A 22,672-nucleotide genomic window follows, 5' to 3' on the forward strand; every position below is an offset into this window, starting at 1 on the left:
CCGAAGTTTTCAGCTCAAGCAGGAGACTCCCTTTTTTGTTTTTTTGTGGGTTTTTTTTTGGGGGGGGGTTCTGAAATATACCAAATACATCCCAAGGTTGGCACTACTAACCATCTCTATAATTAAGCTCATTCTTGTCCTTAAGTGCTAAAATTTAGGGCATAGGAAGGAGCCTTCCCATGAGTGCAGGCCCCAAGTTTTCTTTAACTTGCCCAAGTGCCGCCCAAATTCCTGCCTTTTCCTAAAGATATAAAGACATCTGCTGTCCACCTACATGCTACCACCAGGGGCTCCTAGCCAGGCTCGTGTGTGATCTGGGCTGTCAGCTTTCTTTACCAAGTCCTCTCTCCCCACTCCCTTTTTATTCCATCTGGTCAAGTGGGCCCTGCCTAGAGGCCAAACTCCCAATCACAGGCAAAGGGGCACAGGGAAGAAAGAACTGTAACATTTTAAAGATATCTAAATAGGTGTTTCCTCTCTTTCGCTGAAATTGTGTGGATGGCTGCTCGTGACCCACATTTGGCGTAGTTGCTTTGTATTTAAAGGAGAATAAAACCCTCATCTCTCCCTAGTCCATGGAGGGTCTGTGATCTTGGCTTTGCATTCTGCTATAGCTGTTAAATATTATTCTAGCCAAGACGTTCCAATTGGACCTACAGTTTAATATTCTTCTATAGTATTCTAGCCCCAGCTCCTGCAGCTATCAGAGAAAGTCAAAATTGTCTAATTCTGCTGAAACCCCACTGCTCAGAGCCACTGAGTCAGGAAGGCAGTGGGACAAAAGTGACAGAATGGAGTATGCCAAGTTCTAGGGATCTGCTATACAACATTGTGCCCGTAGTCAACAGTGCTCTATTGCGCACTGAAACATTTGTTGAGCGGGCAGATCTCATGCTAAGTGTTTTCGCTATGATAATAAAAAAAATGCTAAGAATAGTGGATTGTGGGGGAGTAGTGCCCAGGAGTGTGAATGAGGCTCCTGTTCTCTTCCATGATCTGGGAGCTCATTACACAGATGTGTTCAGTTTGAGAAAATTCATTGAGCTGATAGATGCACTTCTCTGTGTGTATGTTATAAAAAATTTAAAAATAAAATGAGTAATTGCTCTCTATAAAAAAGGGGACTTCATGACTCAACCAATCACACCAAATAATAATGAAAATAGCAACAACAATGACAATAGCCATTAACTAGACAGTAAGTACGTCACATATGTTACAGTCTTTAATCAAAATAGCATATTCTGGGGCACCTGGGTGGCTCAGTCAGTTGAGTGTCTGACTTCAGCTCACGTTATGATCTCATAGTTTGTGAGTTCGAGCCCCACGTCAGGCCCTGTGCTGACAGCTCAGAGCCTGGAGCCTGCTTCGGATTCTGTTTCTCCCTGTCTCTCTCTCTCTCTCTCTGCCTCTCCCTCGCTCATGCCCTGTCTCTCTCTCCTTCAAAAATAAATAAATAAATTTTAAAAATTGAAAAAAATAGTGTGTTCTGTTATCACTAGTACCTTGATACTTTTGGTGAAGAACTAAAACACTATCGGACCTTGTATTTTTAACACTTCCAAGGTAATTGCCAGTCATCGGTGGAACTTGGATTCAGTCAGGGATACTGAGTTCAGAATCCAGACTCTGAACCACCATGCTGTCATGCAGTGAACTCCTAGACTTACCAGTTCCCTCAGTTGCCCCCTACACCATTGCCACCACTACTAACTGAGACACAAATTCTAAGTTAGAAATATTGGCATATTTTTGGTAGGAAAAAAATTCAAGAAAATAAAAATTATGAAGAAAAATGCAGTAATTTTTTCTAAACCAAACACGGAGCTCTAGGATGTCCCGTTGTCAATACGGTGCCATAGAATAGGAGAAAATTGATAAAACTACGAAGGTAATCTAAATATTCAGTCACTAAGCCAATAGCCAGAAATATATAATGTTTTGTAGTATACGCACATACACAAGCCATCCAAAGTGAGGGATCTGTTGGGGTTTTTTTTTAATTTTTTTGATGTTTATTCTGATAGGGAGAGAGTGCACACATGTGTATGCATACAGGAGGGGCAGAGAGAGAGAGAAAGAATCCCAAGCAGGCTTTGCCCTGCCAGCGCAGAGCCCAATGCAGGATTCAAACCCAGGAACTGTGAGATCATGCATGACCTGAGCCAAAATCAAGAGTCAGACACTTAACCGATTGAGCCACCCAGCTGCCCCAAGGGATCTGTCCTTCTGACTACTCATGTATCTGAATGGATGAGACAAATAAGATTAATCCTAGGAAGAGGAAAGCCCTTGGTGGAGATCACTGCCAAAGAACATGTGAAATATGAGATACTGGGGAAGCCAGCACTGTACGTGACCTTTGAGAGTGGGGAACATGAGGTCTGGAGAGGAAAAGGGAAACTTTCAGTTGGAACGTTACCCATCAATAGAAGTCCAGAGGCAGAAATGACCAGGACATATTCAGGGAACCATCAAGACACAAAACAGAGAAAATCTATGGGCAAGTAGTTGAACAGGTGGCTGGGGAGGATTATAAAGAGCTGTGAGTGCCTGGAGGAGGCTGGTAGAATTTGAAAGGCAAAGTCTATATAAATTCTGAAATAATAAAGTGCATGAGGGTGCAGCATGGGAGAGAGGAGACAATGAGGAGACAGTGAGGTGGCCTGGATTAACAAGGGAGCTGCCCAGAAAACAAAAGAAAGATTTTTAATAACCTGGCAGGACTCAGTGACAAATTCGATGTAAGGGACAGAGAAAAGAGTCTCGAGTGACTACTGTTTATCCAAAAATGTTTCAAAAATGGACTGGGGTAGGTGGTTTACCTGGGTTGAACCACACAGGAGGAGCAGGGCTGATGGACTGTGTGATGGAAAGGCACACTGGCCTGAGGACGAGACCAGATCCTGACACCAGCTAATTTCCTGATCACATCACTTGCTTTCTCATTTCTAAAACCAGGAATTTCATCCAGGAAGCATTTATTGAGCACTCATCCTGCACCAGGCACTATGCAATTGTCTGTGTGTTTCCCACTTAGGTGGGCAGTGATGTGCCCCAGCAAGTAACCTGTGTGTTGCCGGTTCCTTTAGTAAACCCTAGCTTCTGCTTCCCTCTAGTGGCCACTTAGTGCCACTTTTGCTCTTTTGTTCCTAGAATGCTGATCTGAATGGAAAGTCAAGAAGTCTCTAAGATGGAGCTGAGTCATAGATCATGCACATAGACAAGGGAACAAGTTGTAAGCGGTGTCCAAAGGGCGTGTCCTGATAGTTGGTAACCAGGAAGGAAGGTGGTGGTAGGAAAGATCCACTGTCATTAACCAGACATGAGATGGGGGTGACAGTCAAGCCCAGAGCAAAACTAGCCAAGAGCTGCAGACAGAAGCAGAAAATCCCATTAGGACTCACTCAATAAATGGGCAAGTCTGGACAAGGAAGACGTGTTGGGTCACAGATAAAGGCCCTTTCTTCACGCTGAAGGGGCAAGGATAGGACCAGGGATAAGGAAAAGTCTTTAATTCACTGAGAACATAAACCTGACAACTTTTTTTTTAATTGTTAATATTTATTTATTTTTGAGAGAGAGACAGGGCATGAGCGGGAGAGGGGCAGAGAGAGAGGGAGACACAGAATCTGAAGCAGGCTCCAGTCTCTGAGCTGTCAGCGCAGAGCCCAATGCAGGACTCGAATCCACAAACTGTGAGATCATGACCCAAGCCGAGGTCGGACACCCAACTGACTGAGCCACCCAGGTACCCCTAAACTTGACAACTTTTGAGGAAGACACTGTTAAGACTCTAGGAACCCCTTCATTTGCTGCTGCTGTTCTCTTCCTTGCTGGGCACATGTTTTGGATCATTCATCGGGACAACTGGCATCTCCTCTAGCTCCCACCACCAGGGTGGTGCCCCACAGCTGGGGATGGCTGGATGGTGATGAAGCTGAGCAGGCTGGCATAGGACAGGGTAGATGCTCTGGGATCCCACTGGCTGATGGGTAAGCAGGAGAAGAGTTGTTATCAAGTGTCACAGCCAAGGGCAAGTGACATAGACATGTCTGTATCATATCTGAGGAGACACAGCCATGGCAGTATCCAGTGCGCAGTTGGGTTAGGCAGTAGTGGGAAGAGTTAATCACTTTCTGAGGAACCCCTGTTGTCATACATGGGGTGTTTGTACGCTATTCCTCATCAGACAGTAAGCTCAGTGAGGGCAGGGCCATCCTGACTATCTGCTTCAGCCCTCTGTGCCCTGTGTGCAGCATAAGGGCTGGCTGGTGAGTAAGCAAATAAGTGATGGGTGACATAACTGGATTTATAAGACTTGGGGACCTGCCTTTGCGATCGATGTACTGCTCTGTGATCCTGAGCAAGACAGTTCACCTCTCTGAGTCTCCATTGCCTCATCTGTAAAATAAGATCATAATGCTAACTTACAGAATCCGTGAAGATCAGATTGATGTCTGTGAGAGAGTTTTGTAAAGGGTCACACAAGTGTGCAGTGTTCTCTTATTCTGCTTGAAAATGGGAAAGTAACCAGATGTCCACTGGGATCTCTTTGGGCCTGGTAAACAGTGACTCTGGATGTTTGCTTTCTGAGCCAAAGCATTTAGAGCGTGCTTCTTCTGAATGTGTATTTGAATTCCCCACCCCCTGCCCCACCCCAGGCTGCCATCACCTGGCTGGCTGTGTTTCTGAGACAGGTTCCCCCCCCCCCCCCCCCCCCGGGCATTAAGCAGCACACCCCTGCACTTCACCTGTGCCCTCAACCCAATTCTGGTCCTGGCAGACTTGCTCCCTGTGCTCAGATTACATAACAATATTCAGGCTGACTGGTGTTCTTTGGTCAATCCTGGGGGAGGATGGCCTCTTTCCAGGGATTATTTTGCCAGGTATCTCTATGTGAGTGGATATTTGTTATTGTTGTTATTCATTATACATTGTTATTCACCTGATCTGGCAAATAGTTCCAAGAAATCTCTCCCAACCTGATGTAGTCTGCTGTCTCTCTAGGAGGCCTAGTGTGGAGAAAGAAGAAAAGTTCCTATCCATGGCCCTACAAAGGGCAATTGTAACTTAAATCATACCCTAAACCCAACTGCCAGTTTTCCCTCAATATGTGTCATTAAGGATGCTTTAGAAATGGATTTCTATACCCTACACACATGATATCGGTACAGAAAATATGCCTTGGATATGTGCCGAGTTATGATTGATGGGTAAACAGTAGGTAGCATTTATTGAGCATGTGACGCGTGGCATGGTACCTGTGTGAACTCATGGAATCCTTGCAATGAGTCTGTATGGTAGGATTCATATTTCCCGTATTTTATAGTTAAGGAAGATTAGCCAAAGAGAGGCTGATTAATTTACTTAAGGTTATACAGACAGTAACGATGGAGACAGGTGCAAACCCAGCAGTCTGACTCCAGACCCAGTGACCCACAACACGGAAAATGGTGACCCACATCTGAATAACTGAGGTTGGATAACTTTGTGTACTTTTGTGAAATCCTGCCTGGTCTTTGGCCAGATTTTCCCTGGAGCTCAACTTTTCAATGTTGCCTGACCTGCACAGAGGACAATTTGCAAGAATGCCTGATTTGCAAGAATGCCTGAGGGCAGCCACAACTTCTTATCTCTCTGTTCCTGGAGAATGGCTGTTTGAAATCCCTGCTTCTCCCAGCCACCTCTCTCAGGCTTCTGCTGCAGGTAAACTTGGGTTTTGAGAGCTGGTGCCCTGGCTCTTTTCCCCTTTCCCAAGTTATGGTGTGTGTTGCAGGAAAGTGCCTTCCTGCCCAGGTACAGTCAGAACATCAGTAAGGATAGGGAAGCACAGAGGAGCCAGGAGATGCCCTGCGCTCCCATCAGGACCATTGTCTCCAGACTAGGGGGGCAGTGTTGCAGAGGCCTGTGTTCATGGACAGGCTATGCATCCTCTCAGCCCTGTCTGCTGACAGCTTGTGCCCAGTCTAGATGGTCTCTGAAGCCTGGGCAGTGAATACAGAGGTGAGGCGCAGACAGAATTCACAATCTGTTTGCAATTCCTCCCTTTGCTGGAGAGCTCTGACCCTCTAACCAGCATTTGGCAAGTTCTTGTTGGATGAACAAATGAATAAACATTAAGTTAAGCCAGATCTGAGACCTTATAACTTCCACCCCTGGTGTTAATTATGCCCAAGGCAAATCTAGTTCCTCCTCTGGGTAGATGGTGTCTGTCTGCTACGAGCTCTGTCCTTGTTCCTACTTTGTTCTCCATGTTTGTCTCTCACTTGGATGAACATATTGAAACATACATTTCAGGTTTGTAGATGACACAAAGCTGGAAGGAATCACTAATCTGATAGATGAAAGAGTCAAGAACACAACTCTTTAGCTAGAAATTTAAAGTTAGGGGCGCCTGGGTGGTGCAGTCGGTTAAGCGTCCGACTTCAGCCAGGTCACGATCTCGCGGTCCGGGAGTTCGAGCCCCGCGTCAGGCTCTGGGCTGATGGCTCAGAGCCTGGAGCCTGTTTCCGATTCTGTGTCTCCCTCTCTCTCTGCCCCTCCCCCGTTCATGCTCTGTCTCTCTCTGTCCCAAAAATAAATTTAAAAAAAATGAAAAAATAAAAAATAAAAAAAATAAAGTTAACAGAGATAAATATAAATTTCTCTGAGCTAAAGCCTCACGTAGAAAAAGGGAAGAAGCTAGCTTGAAAGGACCCTGTGAGTCAGATTGGGGTCTTCAGTAGGCGACATGCTCACTAGAAGCCAATGGCTTGACTTAATTAAAAGACTCTGAGACCACATCGATGGAAGTACAGTGTCTAGACCTAGAAGTGAGTGCTTTGCTTAGCCTGTGCTGGGCACAATAAGTCTAAAGGATTCAGTTCAGTTCTGGGGGTCTCTATCAGAGGGACAGTACATGCCGATGTTCATCCAGAAGCATATGATGAAAATATTGAACTACACATTTGAGATCCATTTGAAGGAATATTCAAAAAAGAGAAGACTTAAGGAATTATCAATCTGGTCTTCACATATGTGGAGCTCCATAGAAGAAAGGAAGATTTCTTCTGTATTACCCTAGAGGGCAACTAAGAACCGTGGATGGAAATTACAAAAACAAAGAAAATGTTCTCAAAATTGCAGCTTTCCACCAGGAGGGAACAGTGTCATAATACAAAGAGCTAGATGTTGTTCAAAGGATCCTGCCTTGAGTGGGGGGTTGGGGTGGAAGCTCATGAGGGTCCTGGGTTTCTGTGATCTGTAATCTCAGCTGCCTTTCTCAGCCTCATGTCCTCTGCAGCTTTGTCAGGCATGAATTTGAAAATCCTCTTCCCACAGTGACGCCAATCCATATATCAATACATGGGGTGCAGGTGTGAACCTAGAGCCTTATGACACTCTCCTCAAGTGGTAGCCATTATTAACTGAGCAAGATCTAGTGAGAAGTGTTCTGAATCCAGAATTTGAAAACCTGAGTCTAGTCTTAGCTCTGCTCCCAACTATCTTGGGGTCCTCAGTTTTTCTACTTATGAGTTAAAAGTATTGAATCATCTCTGGCTTAACTCATTGACTTACCCACTAACACACTCATTCATTCAACTAATGTTTATTGAGTATTTACCATCTTTTAGACATGATCTTCCTTAGGTAAGTCCTTCTTCTTTGGGGGATTAATTTTCCTCTTCTGTACAATAGGGGTATTGGATTTTGGATGAACCCTTGCACCTTAGCTAGGCCATGAATCCACCTCAGTTCACATTTCATAGCTTTGGCTAAAAGATTGTCACATAAGGCCTGGATGAAATCTTTGCTAAATAAAAAAAAAATATTATGTGGTTCAGGCACTCCTCAAATATGTCTATTAACTCATTTTTAAAAAATTTTTTTAACGTTTATTTATTTTTGAGACAGAGAGAGACAGAGCATGAATGGGGGAGAGTCAGAGAGAGGGAGACACAGAATCTGAAACAGGCTCCAGGCTCTGAGCTGTCAGCACAGAGCCCGACACGGGGCTCGAACTCACGGACCATGAGATCATGACCTGAGCTGAAGCTGGCCGCTTAACCGACTGAGCCACCCAGGCGCCCCTCATTTTTTAAAAAGGGAATGAAGGGATTAATTTTAATTTGCATCTATCAAAGGCACATCACATTAAGAGAAACAAAAAAAAAAAATAAAGAGAATAAAAGAGAAAAATTGGGAGACCGACATACTAATCATAATTGTTGCCACTCATGGAATGTTTATTGGTGCAAATTTCTGAGACTTTGAAAGTGTAAAAATGTCTTTAGTGTGCCCTCATCTTGACTGACAGTTTGTTTGGACACACAATTCTAGGTTGGTAATAATTCCCACGCAGAATTTTGAAGGAAGTACTCCATTTTCTTTAACATTCTAAGGCTGTTGTTGAAAAACACTGTCATTATGATTCTTGATTTGTTGGATTTTACCTGACTTTTTCCCCTCCTTCTCTCTCTGAAAGCTTTTAGAATGCCCTTTTTACTGCCTATGTGTCCTGATGCTGTGATTTAGAGGAGGTCTTTTTAAATTAATCACAGCAGGCACTTGGAACATCGTATCAATTTGGCACTTTGTGCCCTTCAGTCCTGGGAATTTTTCTTTACAATTTATTCCTTTTCATTCTGTCTGTCTTATACTTGTTAGATTGATTCTTTAATTTTCTTATATTTTCTCTCTTACTTTCCTCTCTCACTGGTCTTGTTCTAGTCTCAGGAAAATTTCTTTGACTTTATCTTCCAATCCATATATGAAATGTTTCATTTCAACCATATTTTTAATTTTTTTATTTTTTTAATGTTTATTTATTTTTGAGAGAGAGAAAGAGTGCACATGGGGGAGGGGCAGAGAGAGAGAGGGAGACACAGAATCTAAAGCAGGCTCCAGGCTCTGAGCTGTCAGCACAAACCGTGAGTTCATGACCTGAGCTGAAGTCAGATGCTTAACTGACTGAGCCACCCAGGTGCCCCATATTTTTAACTTCTGAGAGCTCTTTCTATTCTGTAATTTCCCCCCGTTTCTGTAGCAGCTTGTTCTTTTTTTATGGACACAATACCTTTCTCACCTCTCCAAGGACTATAGTAGTGTTGAAGATTTATTGTTTTGCCTGTATCTTGTTTCCTCTGAATGCCTGATCCTTTTTGTTTGTTTAGTTTGGTTTCTATCAGAGAGGCTTTTCTGCAAAGTCTGGTGATCTTTGACTGAATCGTATTCATATTTATGAATGGGGCACCAAAAAAGCTGAGTGGATACTCTGTTTAATGGATGGAGTGTATTTACTGGAAGGTTTCACTCTGCAGTGATCCAGCAAGACACTGGAGATTTGGGGGCGGGATCTCCAAATGTCAGTGTTTGACTACCTGTACATCTTTTTTGGTTTCTCCAATGAAAGATCCTCAAATCCGCCTAAAATGTTTATATTTGGCTGCCAGTATCCTGGGAGCCAATAAGATCAAGGATGGTGGCCATCTCCCTCTTCTGTATATGGACCTTCAGTGAATTCCAAGTTCTCAGGAAAGTGCACATCACATACAAGAGGGACCTAGGGGTCTACTCCCTTTACAGACTTTCAACCCCTCTTCCCTTTTTTAGCCCCACCCATACCCCTACCCTCAGTGCAACCTGGTGCTTCCACTTCCTCAGTCTCTCCGAGGTTGTGCAGGGCTAATGGCAGGAACATGCATCTCATTTTCTCCATGCTGCCAAGTCAGAATCCACTCTTGCAGCTACTTTCTGTTACTCAAAAAAATGTTGACTTGTCTATTACTTCTCATTCTCTTTATTCTTGTTGGTTTATCTTTGCCCTCTTGTGTCATTTTTTGCAGATTTAGGAATTAATGACGATATAGCCAAATGATCGAAGGGTAAGATAATTTTTCAAAAGGGGATTCAGAACAAATAAACTGGGGTCTGGAAGACACTGACAAGAATAGGTGGGCAGCCAGTGCGAGAGACGGCTCAGGCACTGTGGGTCCACATTGCAGGTACGCAGTTATGTAGCAGGAAATAGCTTGAGGACCTCATTCACTCCGGCATTCAGTGAGTATCTGTTGATCACCTGCTATGTGCCAGACTCGGCAGATGTGACTGTGAGCAAGACAGAGAAGGCTTCTGCTCTTCGGGACCTTATATTTTCACGTGCAATAAGGCCACAAATAACAAATAAACAAGGCAACCTGTTAATGATAAGTGCTCAAGAAAATTAAACACGGTTGGGTGTTAATGAGTGACCACAGGAACTACTTGAATGGAAGGGCCCCTGAAATCCAGTTTCCTCATCCTAAGAATGAGGAAGTTCAGGTACTGAGAAGGGAAGGGACTTTCCCAATGTCACACACAGTTAGGACCTGCACCAGTACCGAGGAGGCCTCCTGATTCCCACTCCTGTGTTCTTTGTGCTATTAATTTCTACGCAGTTCTTGAGACCTCTGCTGACTGCAGACCACACCCTTGGCCTCTCTGTGGCTCTGCCTTCCATCTCCGCACCGTGGAAAACAACTAAGCTAAATAGCTCCTTCAGCTGAGGTCAGGGAAGCCCCAGCTCCAGTGAACAAAGATGAAGCAAATCATCAGCTTTAGAGTCTTTTTTTTTTTTTAACATTTATTTATTTTTGAGAAACAGAGTGAGACAAAGCGTGAGCGGGGAGGGGCAGAGAGAGAAAGAGACACAGAGTCTGAAGCAGCCTCCAGGCTCTGAGCAAGCGGTCAGCACAGAGCCTGATGCGGGGTTCGAACCCACAAACTGTGAGTTCATGACCTGAGCCGAAGTCAGACGCTCAACCGACTGAGCCACCCAGGTGCCACCAGTTTTAGAGTCTTAATTGGACTTAGCAGCAACACGGGCTGTTTACCTGCAGACTGAAGGTGGCCCCTCACTGCCCACACATTGCGTTACGCCTGTTTCAAATCTCAGTCAAGGTAGAAACAGAGCACTAAACTCCTGTCAAGAGACCGGCTTTCTGGAGAGCTCACCTGGATTTCACAGGAGTGCAAGGACAGAGGTTTATAGGGATGGATTTTGAAGCCACTAAACTGAGGCATCATGGGCAACGCAGGGCTTTTCTGAGGCTCACACGGTGATCCTGGAGCAGAACTGGGAACTATCCATCTGTCCACTGACCTTTTTTCCCTCAAAGTATTATGCCTCCTTCAAATATTGCAACCCCCACCCCCGCCGCCATGATATTGTTGATCTGCTGTACGTGTTGTTATTGTTACTTTCATTATGAAATAACTCTGGAAATAGAAGGGAGGGGGGGAATCACGCAGAGTTTTCCACCCAGTAAAGCCAGTCATAACATTTTGATGAATTTCCTTCCTGTGAATTTCCAACGTATAGGGTTGTTGTTAGTGATGTTCACCACCTAGTTATATATTCAACTTTACATCCTGTCCTTTTCCTTAAACTTTGTATGAGTTCAGCAATTTGTAACTGTTATAAAGCTTTATGAATATCTAATGACCGCTTAATTAAACAGTCACTTTATATATCATAATTACTTAACTATTCCCTTCCTGTTAGATTTTTGTTCTTTAGTATTAGGTTTTTTTTTGTTGTTGTTATAGCTATTGTTTCTCACACTTTAAAATGCTGTTATGAACATACTCATGCTCAAAGCCATATGAGTACAACTGCCTGTCACCTGTATGCTACTTCTCATCCCTTTGCAATTGGAAGGGGGTCGTATACATACTCTGCTTTGAGATGTTTCATGGTAAGGAATGTTATCTAATGAAATTAATCTGTGACTGTGGGAACAGAAGCATCGGCAGCAGGCACAGGGACCGCTGGGGGAGAGAAGGACTGTTTTGAACAGGAGCTGGCAGGCCCTCTCAGTGCCCCTGAAACCTCACCAAGTAGACACCCTCCCACTTCACATTTTTCTAAGGCCGAGTCTGGCCTCCCTTGTTGCCATTCACATGCAGACGTTACTTCAGAGAACTCTGTGCCTCGCGCTGGCCGAACACCGTGGAGGACTTAACCAGAGTGAATCAGAGGGCAGGCAGCCAGGAGAGGAGGAGGAGGTCTGGCTTATCTGATGGACGAAGTGATGGCAGGAGCTGATGTCCACAGTGTCAGCAGGCTCAGGTGGCAGGTGTTGTGTGCCGTTGGCAGGCTCATGGGTAGGGGAGGTGGTCATCAGATGGGTGGTACGCGGCAAGCAATGAAGAATGAATCTTCATTTTCCATAAAGGGATCCAGGGTCCCACCATCCCCTTGTTTTTTGCAGAAAAAGTTTATGCTGACCTGGGGACCCTTAAAGGCATGTGAGTCACCTTCCCTAAAACCTTTCAGGCCAGTTCTTTTCATTGCACTGGTTTAGGGTAAGACTCCATTAAGATTATTAAAGAGGGAAAAGATCTGATTTCCTTACATAATAATTTTCATACCTGTGTACGTCTGGTGCAGTCTATCCAAGGACAGTGGGCCATCAAATTAACTCCTTTTTTCTACTTCTTCTCTACTTGGTAACTTTCCTCTCATATTTAAGTAATAATGATAATTAATTAATTCCTCTAGAATTTATTTGTAAACAAGCACTTGGAGAGCTAACTCTGTTGGAACCACCATCCTAAGTCCTTTAAAAATATCATCTCACTGGGGTGCATGGCTGGCTCAGTTGGGAGAGCATGTGACTGTCAATCTCAGGATCATGAGTTCAAGCCCCACATTGGGCATGGAGCCTACTTCAAAACAAAATTATTTCATTTAATCTTCATAGCAATCTCTGAAGCAGATACCATTATGTCCCCATTCCACAGATGAGGAAACTGAAACCAGGAGGTTAAATAACTTGCCCCTGGTCACACAACCGGTGAGGGGCTCCAGAGTCCGTAGCCCTCAGGAGAATCTGGTGGAGACAGATGCAGGCTGAAGCTGAGGCCCTAAAATGACAACAGTAGAATCCTGAGCAGGGTGGTATGCTACCTCTCCTAATGTCACTGGAAACCCCACAGGGAATAATCTTACCTTTTTCCATAAAATGAGGAAATTCTTAGGGGTAATCTGGCTCACACTGTTTATACACAGAGGAGGTGCAGTCAATCTCCAAATAGTCACCAAGCAAACATGGACCTCAATGAAAGCAATAGTTTCTGGCAAATACGAGTAAGAACGAGGGAGGTTATGATGTCTCCTCTGCATGTGTAGTGGTACCAGCTAGAAAGAAGACAACCGGGCTATGGCTGAGAAGCAGGAGGAAAGTGAGGGTGTGAGGAGCTCCTTCCGCCCCTCAGGATGCACCTTGGAGTGGGAAAGACAAAGTCCAGGGACTGGACAACATAGGAACAAGTTTCCTTGGGAAATGGCCAGGACCCAGGAAGGAGAGAGGCTGGGAAAGTAAGGGGAAAAGAATCAGACAGTGATTCACCAGCAGGGGGGAGGGGCACCCTGAGGGGGAGGGCAGAAATCCAACTAGCCATTAGCATCAGAAAGGTTTAGCAAGCCCTGTGCAAGATCCTAAGGAGCTAAGCAAAGAAAACAGCTGAGATACTCCCAGGAAGGGGCCACGTCAGAGACTGCTGAGATTGGGGGGGGGGGGGGGGGCACCGTGAAGGAACTAGGCAAGAGAAAATTATAGAAACTGCGGTACACAGTCAGAGAAGACTCAGAACACCTGACTTCATGCTGAGAGTCCGTGTTACCAGCTCATGGCTCCCAACATTTCCCTCCTAGGAATGAGTTTGGTCTTAGAATCTGGAGTGGGATCAAACTGGTAGATTGAAAGTCAAGCATCCATAGCCGACAGTTGGAAAATAAACAGGACAGATAATATGCAGCCTTGGACTTTTGAGCAGGGTGTGATAGCCCCTTCCTGACACCGTTGAATCACCAGGACCTCTGTGGTGGGGAGAGGTTGGGCCCCCTCCCTCCACACCCCTGATTTCAGCAAGAGGGTGTCTGTCAAATTGGAACATGGTTCCCTGAGACAATACCTTAAAGATTTCCAAGGAGGATGTTGAAACCATTCTTAAAAGGCTTTGGGGAGGAGAAGAGCGAGGTGAAGACAGATGTTTGCAACATTCTGTGCAACACGCTGTTGGATAAGACCTATTTAAATTTCTGGGACAGAGATTCAGCTCAGAGAGAGGAGTGTGGACTCCTGAATGTGCCACTGGAGAGGAGTACAGCCCTGCAGAGAAGAAGGGACAGTGAGAGTGGGGACATGGTCACTGGGCCTGTCCAGATGGGAAGAGGAAGAAGAGAAAGTAATGACCCTGGGGCCCTGTGAGACAGTAGACCTGCTGGCCCCCAACAGAACTGGTCAGAAAGAAAAATACACACCTACTTTCCTAAGAAACTGATAATCTAGTGTCTGTGAGGGAATTTGGTTTTATTGGTTAATGAGGGGAACACTCTGTAATTGTTCAATAGGTGGTGTGGCTTATTACAGTCCAGGAGAAGTCTTAGAGCATGCAGCATGAATGAATTATTTTGAGGGTTGCAATTAAAAATGCTTTAAGTGTGCCCAGATTCCTCAAAGGTCTTTTGGCCCCTCTGCCCTTGCCCCCTCCCCTACTGGCAAGGGCTCTTAGAACTTTCCAGGGCTAATTCTAGTCCTGGGTTCTCTGAAGCACAGTTTGTCAAGTGTAAACTCCGAGTCCCCTGGGCACCTGAAGCTCCCTTGCTGCTCTGGGGAGGAATTGTTACAGGGGCGGCTCTGTCTGGCCTCTGACTCATCCATTTCTCCTAACTCCCTCACTGCCACTGTTGAGAATTCCCTTGTCGCTCTGGAGTGGGGACCGAGTGTGATAAATCTATTTGATCACGCCATTGAGGTGAGGCAAAACCAGGACATTCATCCTCTATTTGAACCGTAATGTTTTGGGGCTGGGTCTCTGAGCACCAGCGAAACTGACTGTTGATCATCTTTCATCATCTTTTGTCTGGCCTGGGCAGCCTACAGCAAGCAAAAATCGCCATCTAATGGTGTTTTCCAGCTTTCTCTTGATCTTTGAATTGTAGAAGCACACTGTCTGGCTGTTAATCCTCTCCTGCCCCCCACCGTAGCTCCCTGCCTGCCCGTGGGTGGGTCTGGCTGTAACTTGTCCTGAGGGGCAGTGGGCCTTGTATCTGGTGACATGCTAGGCTGTTTGCAACCAGAGCCTTAGGTGTCCTCTGCTTTGCAAAAGTCTGCAAAAGGGCCATACCCATCCCTGAAAGGGCTGTAAATTGCATCTCAGGCCATGTGCGCGCTTGACCTTTGGGAAAGAATCCTGAGGTTGGCACAGAGGAGTGACTCCACTGAAGCATAGAAGCTCGGTGACAGAAATTCTCAGAGTTAGCAGGAAATGTTGTGGTCATCTAGTCCAACATTCTACAAATGGAATTTGCAAATTCTACAAATTTCCATTAGTGGAAAGTGGAATCAATTTAGTGGGATGCCACCAGCAAGTGAGAAAAAAAATGAAATAGAATATCAGTGAAATTAACTCAGCGAAACTTGTGTTTCACTGAAATTTGTGTTTCAGTGATGTAGCTGTTCATATGTTAGTGCAGACTGGTTAAGGTTAAGATTATAAACTGCAGTCCGGAAAGTTTAAGCAACTTGTTGTAGGCCAAGCAAACCCTCAGAGGACCAGTAGCTCAGGCCAGTGTTGTCTTCTCGCCACCTGTCTCCCACCCCCTCCAACCACATACATACCTAAAACTTGTACATAATTTGCTCTGGTATGTGGTTTAAGGAACATGGGATTTGTGGTGGAAGGCTGGATTCAAGTCCAGCTGGGTGACTGTGGGAAACCATCTGGCCAGTGTTTCTCAGACAGTATCTCAGGGACCCTCCATTTAGAATCATGAGTTGGGGGAGTCTTGTTAAAAATATACATCCCTGGGTCCCCTGAATCAGAACCTGTGATTGGAGGCTCGGGCAAGTGAGAGACCAGCAAAGGCATCTGCACATTCAATAAACTCCTGAGGCAATTTTTATGCGCACTCATTGTCCCAAACAATGATCTTGATGTTTCTGAGCTTAAAGTTCTTGATGGATGAGGTGGAGATAGTAGCATCGCCTGGTTGTTGTGAGAATCAAGTGGATAGTTAACGTGAGGGTGAAAGCACTCTACAGACCTGAGGTATTACCATCTCACAACATCCCTCTCAAAATGATGCTTTGGGAAGATGGCACCAGAAGGGCACAGAGGTAGAGTCTGTGCATTTAATGGGACGAGGAAAGTTAAATGGAAAAATGAGCCAACAAGCATGTTTTCTCCTTCTTCTGTCTCTTTCCCTCTTCCAACTTCTGTCCTACGAATTTCTCTTCCTGATCCAATCTCAATGGCTGCGCCCTGCCCATCCCCGGACACGTGTTTAGAGCAGGCTCCTTACTCCGTGATTGGGAGCCATACATTTTGCAACCATCATTTCAATGCATTGTGTAACCTTCTCAAGCCCACTGTGACATTCAAGTTCCTTTAACAGGAAATTCTCACAGTCCTGAATGCTGAGCTCTTGGTCCTGGTGGGACTGTTGTTTCTCTGCATACTGGGCTGCTTGCTGTATTTACCATTAAGCAGAAGCTTCCCGGGACATATAGCTACACAATGTACTTGGACTGGTGCGTTAGTACGACTGCTGGTGCAGGCAATGCAGGCCCTGAAGGCTTCAATTAGAGATGCACAGACTGAGGCCAAGTTCCTTGGAGGTGGTAGCGGGACTTTCCCACTGAGTCGCTGTCTGGGCTGAACCTTGGGGAGAATAGGCTGCCCCTGTGGGCCTCTGGGTCTCCCACTCCTTCCCTTATTTCCCCTCTGCCCCTAAGTGCAGCTGCTATTTCAAGAGAGAAGCTTTGCAGGGGTGCTTGGGTGGCTCAGTTGATTAAGGGTTTGACTCAGCTCAGGTCATGATCTCGTGGTATGGGTTCAAGCCCCAGCTCTGAGCTGATAGCTTGGAGCCTGGAACCTGCTTCGGATTCTGTGTCTTCCTCTTTCTCTCTCTCTCTCTCTCTCTCTCTCTCTCTCCCTCCCTCTCCCTTCCCCCCCCCACCCCATCCCACTCACGCTCTGTCTCTTTCTATCTCTCAAAAATAAATAAGACATTTAAAAACATTTTTTTTAAGAGAGAGGCTCTGTGCTTAGCTCTGTGAGACAAACTAATAACTAGTGGTTTCTCACGATGAGAAGTGAAAGTCTCAGTGTTCAGCTAGAAGAGGTTGCTCTTATCCTGAGGTCGCTCTACCCAGTTTTACTGGTTCTGCCCCAGAACCAGTGCAGTGGGGAAGTGCCAGGCCCAGAGGGAGGGTAGGCTGGGGTACTGAGGATGGCTCCTAAGTAAGATGTGACCCCTCTTCCTCCCTTCCCATTCTTTCTCCTGGTCCCCAGTGGTTGGGCTAAGGTAAACCAATTCTATTCCCTTCTCTTCTGCTTCTCCTTTGTGTTCACACCTCATTCTTTTTTGTGTCACTGGCAACATCTGTTTTAAGCTGATGGCTCCAGCTGGGGGTGGGGTAGGGAAGGTTGCAAAAGTTAGAAGGAAGGAGGTTGTCTCTTCCATTATTCCCAAATAAGAATTGAGATAGAAGCAGGTAAGAGTGAGTGAGTTAGAAATGGTGCCCAGTAAGAGTCATAGGGGCAAGGAGGGGCACAGGGTAGTGCCCTGGGAAGACGTAAACAGACATACTGGGAAAGGGGGTAGAAGGCACAGCTAGCTGGAAGCTTGGCAAAGGAAAATGAAAATAACTCCAAGTGAACAAGAAAGAATTAGAATTAAGCTCGGTTCTGGGCAGGCTCCAGATTGTGGCTGGAGCTAGAGCAGCAGAATGATTGAATGGCACTGTGTCAATTACTTTATTTTCTTGTTTTCTTTCCTGTTCCCAACTCCCTCTTCTGCCTTCTTTCCACTCCGGACCCCATCTTTCCCCCGCTTTCTTCCTCTTTTCCTCTGCATGCATCCTTTCTCCCTCCCCCCTCACCCACCCCCTCCTCCCCCAACCCCTCACGTTCCACTCCACGCCCCACCCCAAGCTCTCTGGCGGATGTGAGTTGACCGTGGTCCTCCAGGACTTCAATGCAGGCCACAGCAGCGAGCTGACCATCCAGGTGGGACAGACGGTGGAGCTGCTGGAGCGGCCCAGCGAGCGGCCGGGCTGGTGTCTGGTCCGCACCACGGAAAGGAGCCCCCCGCAGGAGGGCCTGGTTCCCAGCAGCGCCCTGTGCATCTCCCATTCCCGAAGCAGCGTGGAGATGGACTGCTTCTTCCCCCTGGTGAAAGGTAGGGGGACTGAGGGGGGGTGGGCACGTGCAGAAGGCGCTGGGCGTGAGCCCACCCTAACCGAAGAGCACCACTGAGCTAACCTGTCTCGTCAACCTATTCTGACCTTGTGGGATTTCTCTTGACCTGCTTGTGAAAGGAGTGGGTTGGGGACTTGAGGAGAAAGAGCTACCGAGTGGCCATGTGACTTTGGAAAAGTCATTTAACCTTTGTGAGTCCATTTCAGCCTAAAATGAAAGCTGAATTAGATGGCCTCTAAGACCTCTTCTAGCTCTCCCACTACATTCAGAAAAGTCTTCTACCTGTGACCAAGCCTAGACTTCTCCCTTCTGCACTGAAGGCTCCAGAGCTGCTTTGGGCTCCCTGGCCCCCCACCCCCACCCAAGTGCTAGCATAGCTGAGTTAGGTTTGACCCTCCCCTCAGCCCTGCCATGGCACAGGACACTCATTTATGGGGCCTTAATGGATATGTTCTTTGAGCCCAGGCTTCTGTTTTACACAAGTTCTGTGTTACTCATTTTATATAAGTTCTCTGCTTATTTATTCATTTTTCCCCTCCCACCAAGGAGACTGAACTACTTAGAACAGTGACTCTCCAAGGCGGGGCGGGGGTGGGGGGTGTCTCAGGATTGGCAAGGTCAATATCCCTCCGGAACTTTTAGAAATGCAAACTCAGACTCCGCTCCAGACCCACTGGGTCTGAATAGCTGGGGTGGGGGCCAGCAGTCTGTGTTTTAGCAAGCTCCCCTGTGACTTTCATGCTCACTCTCGAATGAGACCCTCTAACTTTGACAGTCAAGGCTGGCAGGGGCTTTGGAGTTACTCATTTTACATTGAGTAAACTGAGGCGCAGAAGGCGACGCTGAGCTCTCCTGGGGTTCTGAGCTTCTTTTCTTAACTGGTCACATGACCTCCTTCGGGGGCGCCCTCTGTGCAGACCCATGCTGAGTATTTGTGAAATGGGGAGAGGGTAGGGGCCTTTGGGGAGGCAGGGACACCAGGGTCACCACAGAGACCTGCTACAGACTTCTTGGTAGGTACTGCAGGCTAATTAAATTTCTGAAAAGTTGCTGATTTTGCTGGAATTGCATCTGGTCCACCTCTAAAACCTGCCATCCTCCTTTCACCCACCAGATGGCAGTAGCAGGTTGCATTATTGGAGCTGTCCAACTCTCCCAAGGGGCGTCCCTGGGTTTTTTTCCATCAGAAGAAAACTGGAAACTAAGACCCTCTTCCCTCCACACTCACACACCCTCGTGCCCCCTTCCCTCTGTTCATCCATCGCTTGCTTCTCCCCCTCCTTTTCTCTGAACACAGGAGGAACTGTGTCAGGAAATTGTGTGGAATTTGTAATTGCAGATACAGCTCGCCGGTCCTTTGAAGTGTCCACTGGAGAAACTCGTGGTACCGGGAAGAGATGGGTGAAACTCAGGAATGTGGTTCTGTTTGAAGTCTAACCAAAGGGAAACTGGGACCCAAAGGGGCTAGAAGTGTGAGGGTGAATGATGCAATATACACAAAACACTTAGAACAGTGCCTGGCACGCAATGTGTGGTAGTTGTCATGATAAGTGATAGTTATTCCATTATTTGCCATCGATTCTTCAGCAAAATAGCTACCAACACCCACACATCCAGTCTAGAGACCCCCATCTTTGGAGACAAAACCAAGGATGGCACTTCCTTTACTGGGGAGGGCTAACTTGTCATAGATCTCTGGTGTGCGTTGTTCATCAGGAAGGACTTACCTTGCAGAGAGGAGCTGAGACTTCCTGATGAAGCCCCAGCCTCTCCAGCCTGTGGCTGGGTAGGATATGCATGCCTTCCTTGCCCCTGCCCATCTGGGACCCTACCGCTTGTGGCAGGAGCAAACCCACAGTGGAGAGGCAGAGAGCAGTCAGAGGGGATCTGTGATCCAGAGGCATTCAGGGTGAGAACTCTAGAGGGAGAGGGATTAGTGGAGGGTCAACTGCGAAATGGACACTAAGGAGGAGGGATGGAATATAGAGGCAAGAGAGAAAGTGGAGAGGGAGACCAGCATGGAACTTTCTGGCGCACTCCACCAGCAGGCATGGCTTCTTACAGGCAGTATCCTACCAGTGCCTATCACCCATTTCCTTGGCTCTGTTGGTTTGTAGGCTGGTTCCTCTCTCTCCAAGCATAGGCCAAGTAGGTGAACCTTCAGATGGCCACCTGTGAGCTCTTACTGCCCTCTCACCTGTGTGGGCTCAGAATACACAGGTGCCCAATTCCTGACAGTCAGGCCTCCATGGAGCAGCCATAACACAGCCTCATTTGAAAGCGCGTGCTCTCGGGGCGCCTGGGTGGCTCAGTCGGTTGGGGGTCATGATCTCGCGGTCTGTGAGTTTGAGCCCTGCGTCGAGCTCTGTGCCGACAGCTCAGAGCCTGGAGCCTGTTTTGGATTCTGTGTCTCCCTCTCTCTGACCCTCTCCCCAGTTCATGCTCTGTCTCTCCCTGTCTCAAAAATAAATAAACGTTAAAAAAAAAATTTAAATAAAGAAAGCGCGTGCTCTCATGCACACACCCCAGTTTGGAAAGCCATCTCCCACTCCAGGGCCTCTTAGCAGAAACTCCAATAACTGTTCCTTCTCCCCATTCTGAGGGCTGCCTGCTGGCCCCCTGGCCTTTTCCCCTCCCAGCTGATGTGTCTCCAACAGGTGCTTCACCTTACAAGTTATGCACAGCAGGACTGAGAATGAAGCATTCCTCTGGGGGTTGTGGACTAGTACAGGGTGGCCTCACCCAATATCACTGGAGGTCAAAATCTGTTCCTTTTTCAATTCTTAGGAGGGAACTGGTCCTCTTAACCTTTGTAGAGAGCATCAGGTCAGTGCTTCTGTGGACTGTGAGAAAAAATGCAGTGTTTGTGTGATGTACTAAGTGCCAGATGAGTGCTCAGGCCATGACTGTCACCCCCCCAGATATGCAGGTGGAAGAATCTTGGAATGTTAACACCGAGAAGGGAACTTGGAGAACCACTAGACCAGGCTCTCAACCCTGGCTGCATGGAATCCCCTGGAAGCTTTACTGAATGACAATGCCCAATCCTCACCCAAAACAACTGGATTCAGAGTCTCTGGAATGGGACCTGAGGGTCCATGTTTTTAAATGCTCCTTGGGGGGCGCCTGGGTGGCGCAGTCAGTTAAGCGTCCGACTTCAGCCAGGTCACGATCTCGCGGTCCGTGAGTTCGAGCCCCGCGTCAGGCTCTGGGCTGATGGCTCAGAGCCTGGAGCCTGTTTCCGATTCTGTGTCTCCCTCTCTCTCTGTCCCTCCCCTGTTCATGCTCTGTCTCTCTCTGTCCCAAAAATAAATAAACGTTGAAAAAAAAATAAAATTAAATTAAAAAAATAATAATAATAATAAAAAAATAAATAAATGCTTCTTGGGTGAATCCAAGGTACAGCCAAGTCTGAGAAACAGTGCACTAGTCCAGTTTCCTTTCCTCTAGGGCCACTCTTGGGCACAGGAAAGCAAGATGACTTTTCAGAAGCCACAGGGAAGTTGATGGCAAAGCTGGAGTAGAACCAAGCTCCAACCCCCTTGCCCAGTGCTCTCCACCACACTGCCTATGGTGCTTCTGGGTAGCTCTGGGGTCCTCTCTTGTCTTTCCTTCCTGTGCCTTCTCAGGAGACAGCGGTTGGTTGTTTCCCCCAATATATCTGTGGCAGGACTGGTGATAGGGCTGTGTGACAAAGTGGGGGGCCTGCCTTTCTTATTTCTTTGCTGCCACCTGACACTCTCACTGGTGTTGGGCCCTGTGGGGCCTCATCATTCCTCTTCCTAATCTATCCCCTCTCACTTTCTTAGCAGCAAGTGGTGGAGGGCAGCACCTCCCAAGGGACAAAGACTTTGTAGCAACAGTTTCAACTCTGGGTACATTTTAGAACCACTCAGAGGAGACTTTTAAAGTCTACTGATGCCTCACACCTCACCCTAGACCAATTAATTCATAACTACTTGGGCATCAGTATTTTTTTTTTTTGGTTCCTTGGTAATTCTGTTGTTCCATGAGCATTGAGAGTCACTGCCTTATGGGTTTAGCAACCCCCGATTATCAGGCATAGGAGATTTTAAAGATGAATTGGGAGGGATTAATATGCAAGTTATATAAAGAACTCCTACAACACAACTACAAAAAACAATTTGATTTAAAAAATAGGCAAAGGACTCGAATAGACATTTCTCCATAGAAGGTATACAAATGGCCAATAAGATGAAAAGATGGGCAACATCACTAACAATTAGGGATCTGCAAATCAATACTACAATGAGATACCAGTTTATATCCATTAGGGTGGCTATTATTTTTTTAAAAAGCATAGGAAATAACAGGCATTGGTGAGGATGTGGAGAAATTGGACCCTTCTGCACTGCTCATGGGAAAGTAAAATAGTGAACTGCTATGGAAAACAGTATGGGGTCCCTTAAAAGCTTAAACA

The 22,672-nt window shown here is 46.4% G+C and overlaps 1 protein-coding gene across 14 annotated transcripts in view; it reads left to right on the plus strand.

Moving 5' to 3' along the window:
• KALRN (kalirin RhoGEF kinase) overlaps window positions 1-22,672 on the plus strand; it is a 677,424-nt gene that overhangs the window by 517,317 nt on the left and 137,435 nt on the right. For all 14 annotated transcript variants that reach the window (XM_043594359.1, XM_043594361.1, XM_043594360.1 and 11 more), the window contains exon 34: window positions 17,965-18,211. In XM_043594359.1, the coding sequence (XP_043450294.1) occupies window positions 17,965-18,211 (247 nt within the window). The remainder of the gene's footprint in view (window positions 1-17,964; window positions 18,212-22,672) is intronic.

This window comes from Prionailurus bengalensis, chromosome C2 (assembly GCF_016509475.1).
Source record: "Prionailurus bengalensis isolate Pbe53 chromosome C2, Fcat_Pben_1.1_paternal_pri, whole genome shotgun sequence".
In the NCBI taxonomy this organism is placed as follows: Eukaryota; Metazoa; Chordata; class Mammalia; order Carnivora; family Felidae; genus Prionailurus; species Prionailurus bengalensis.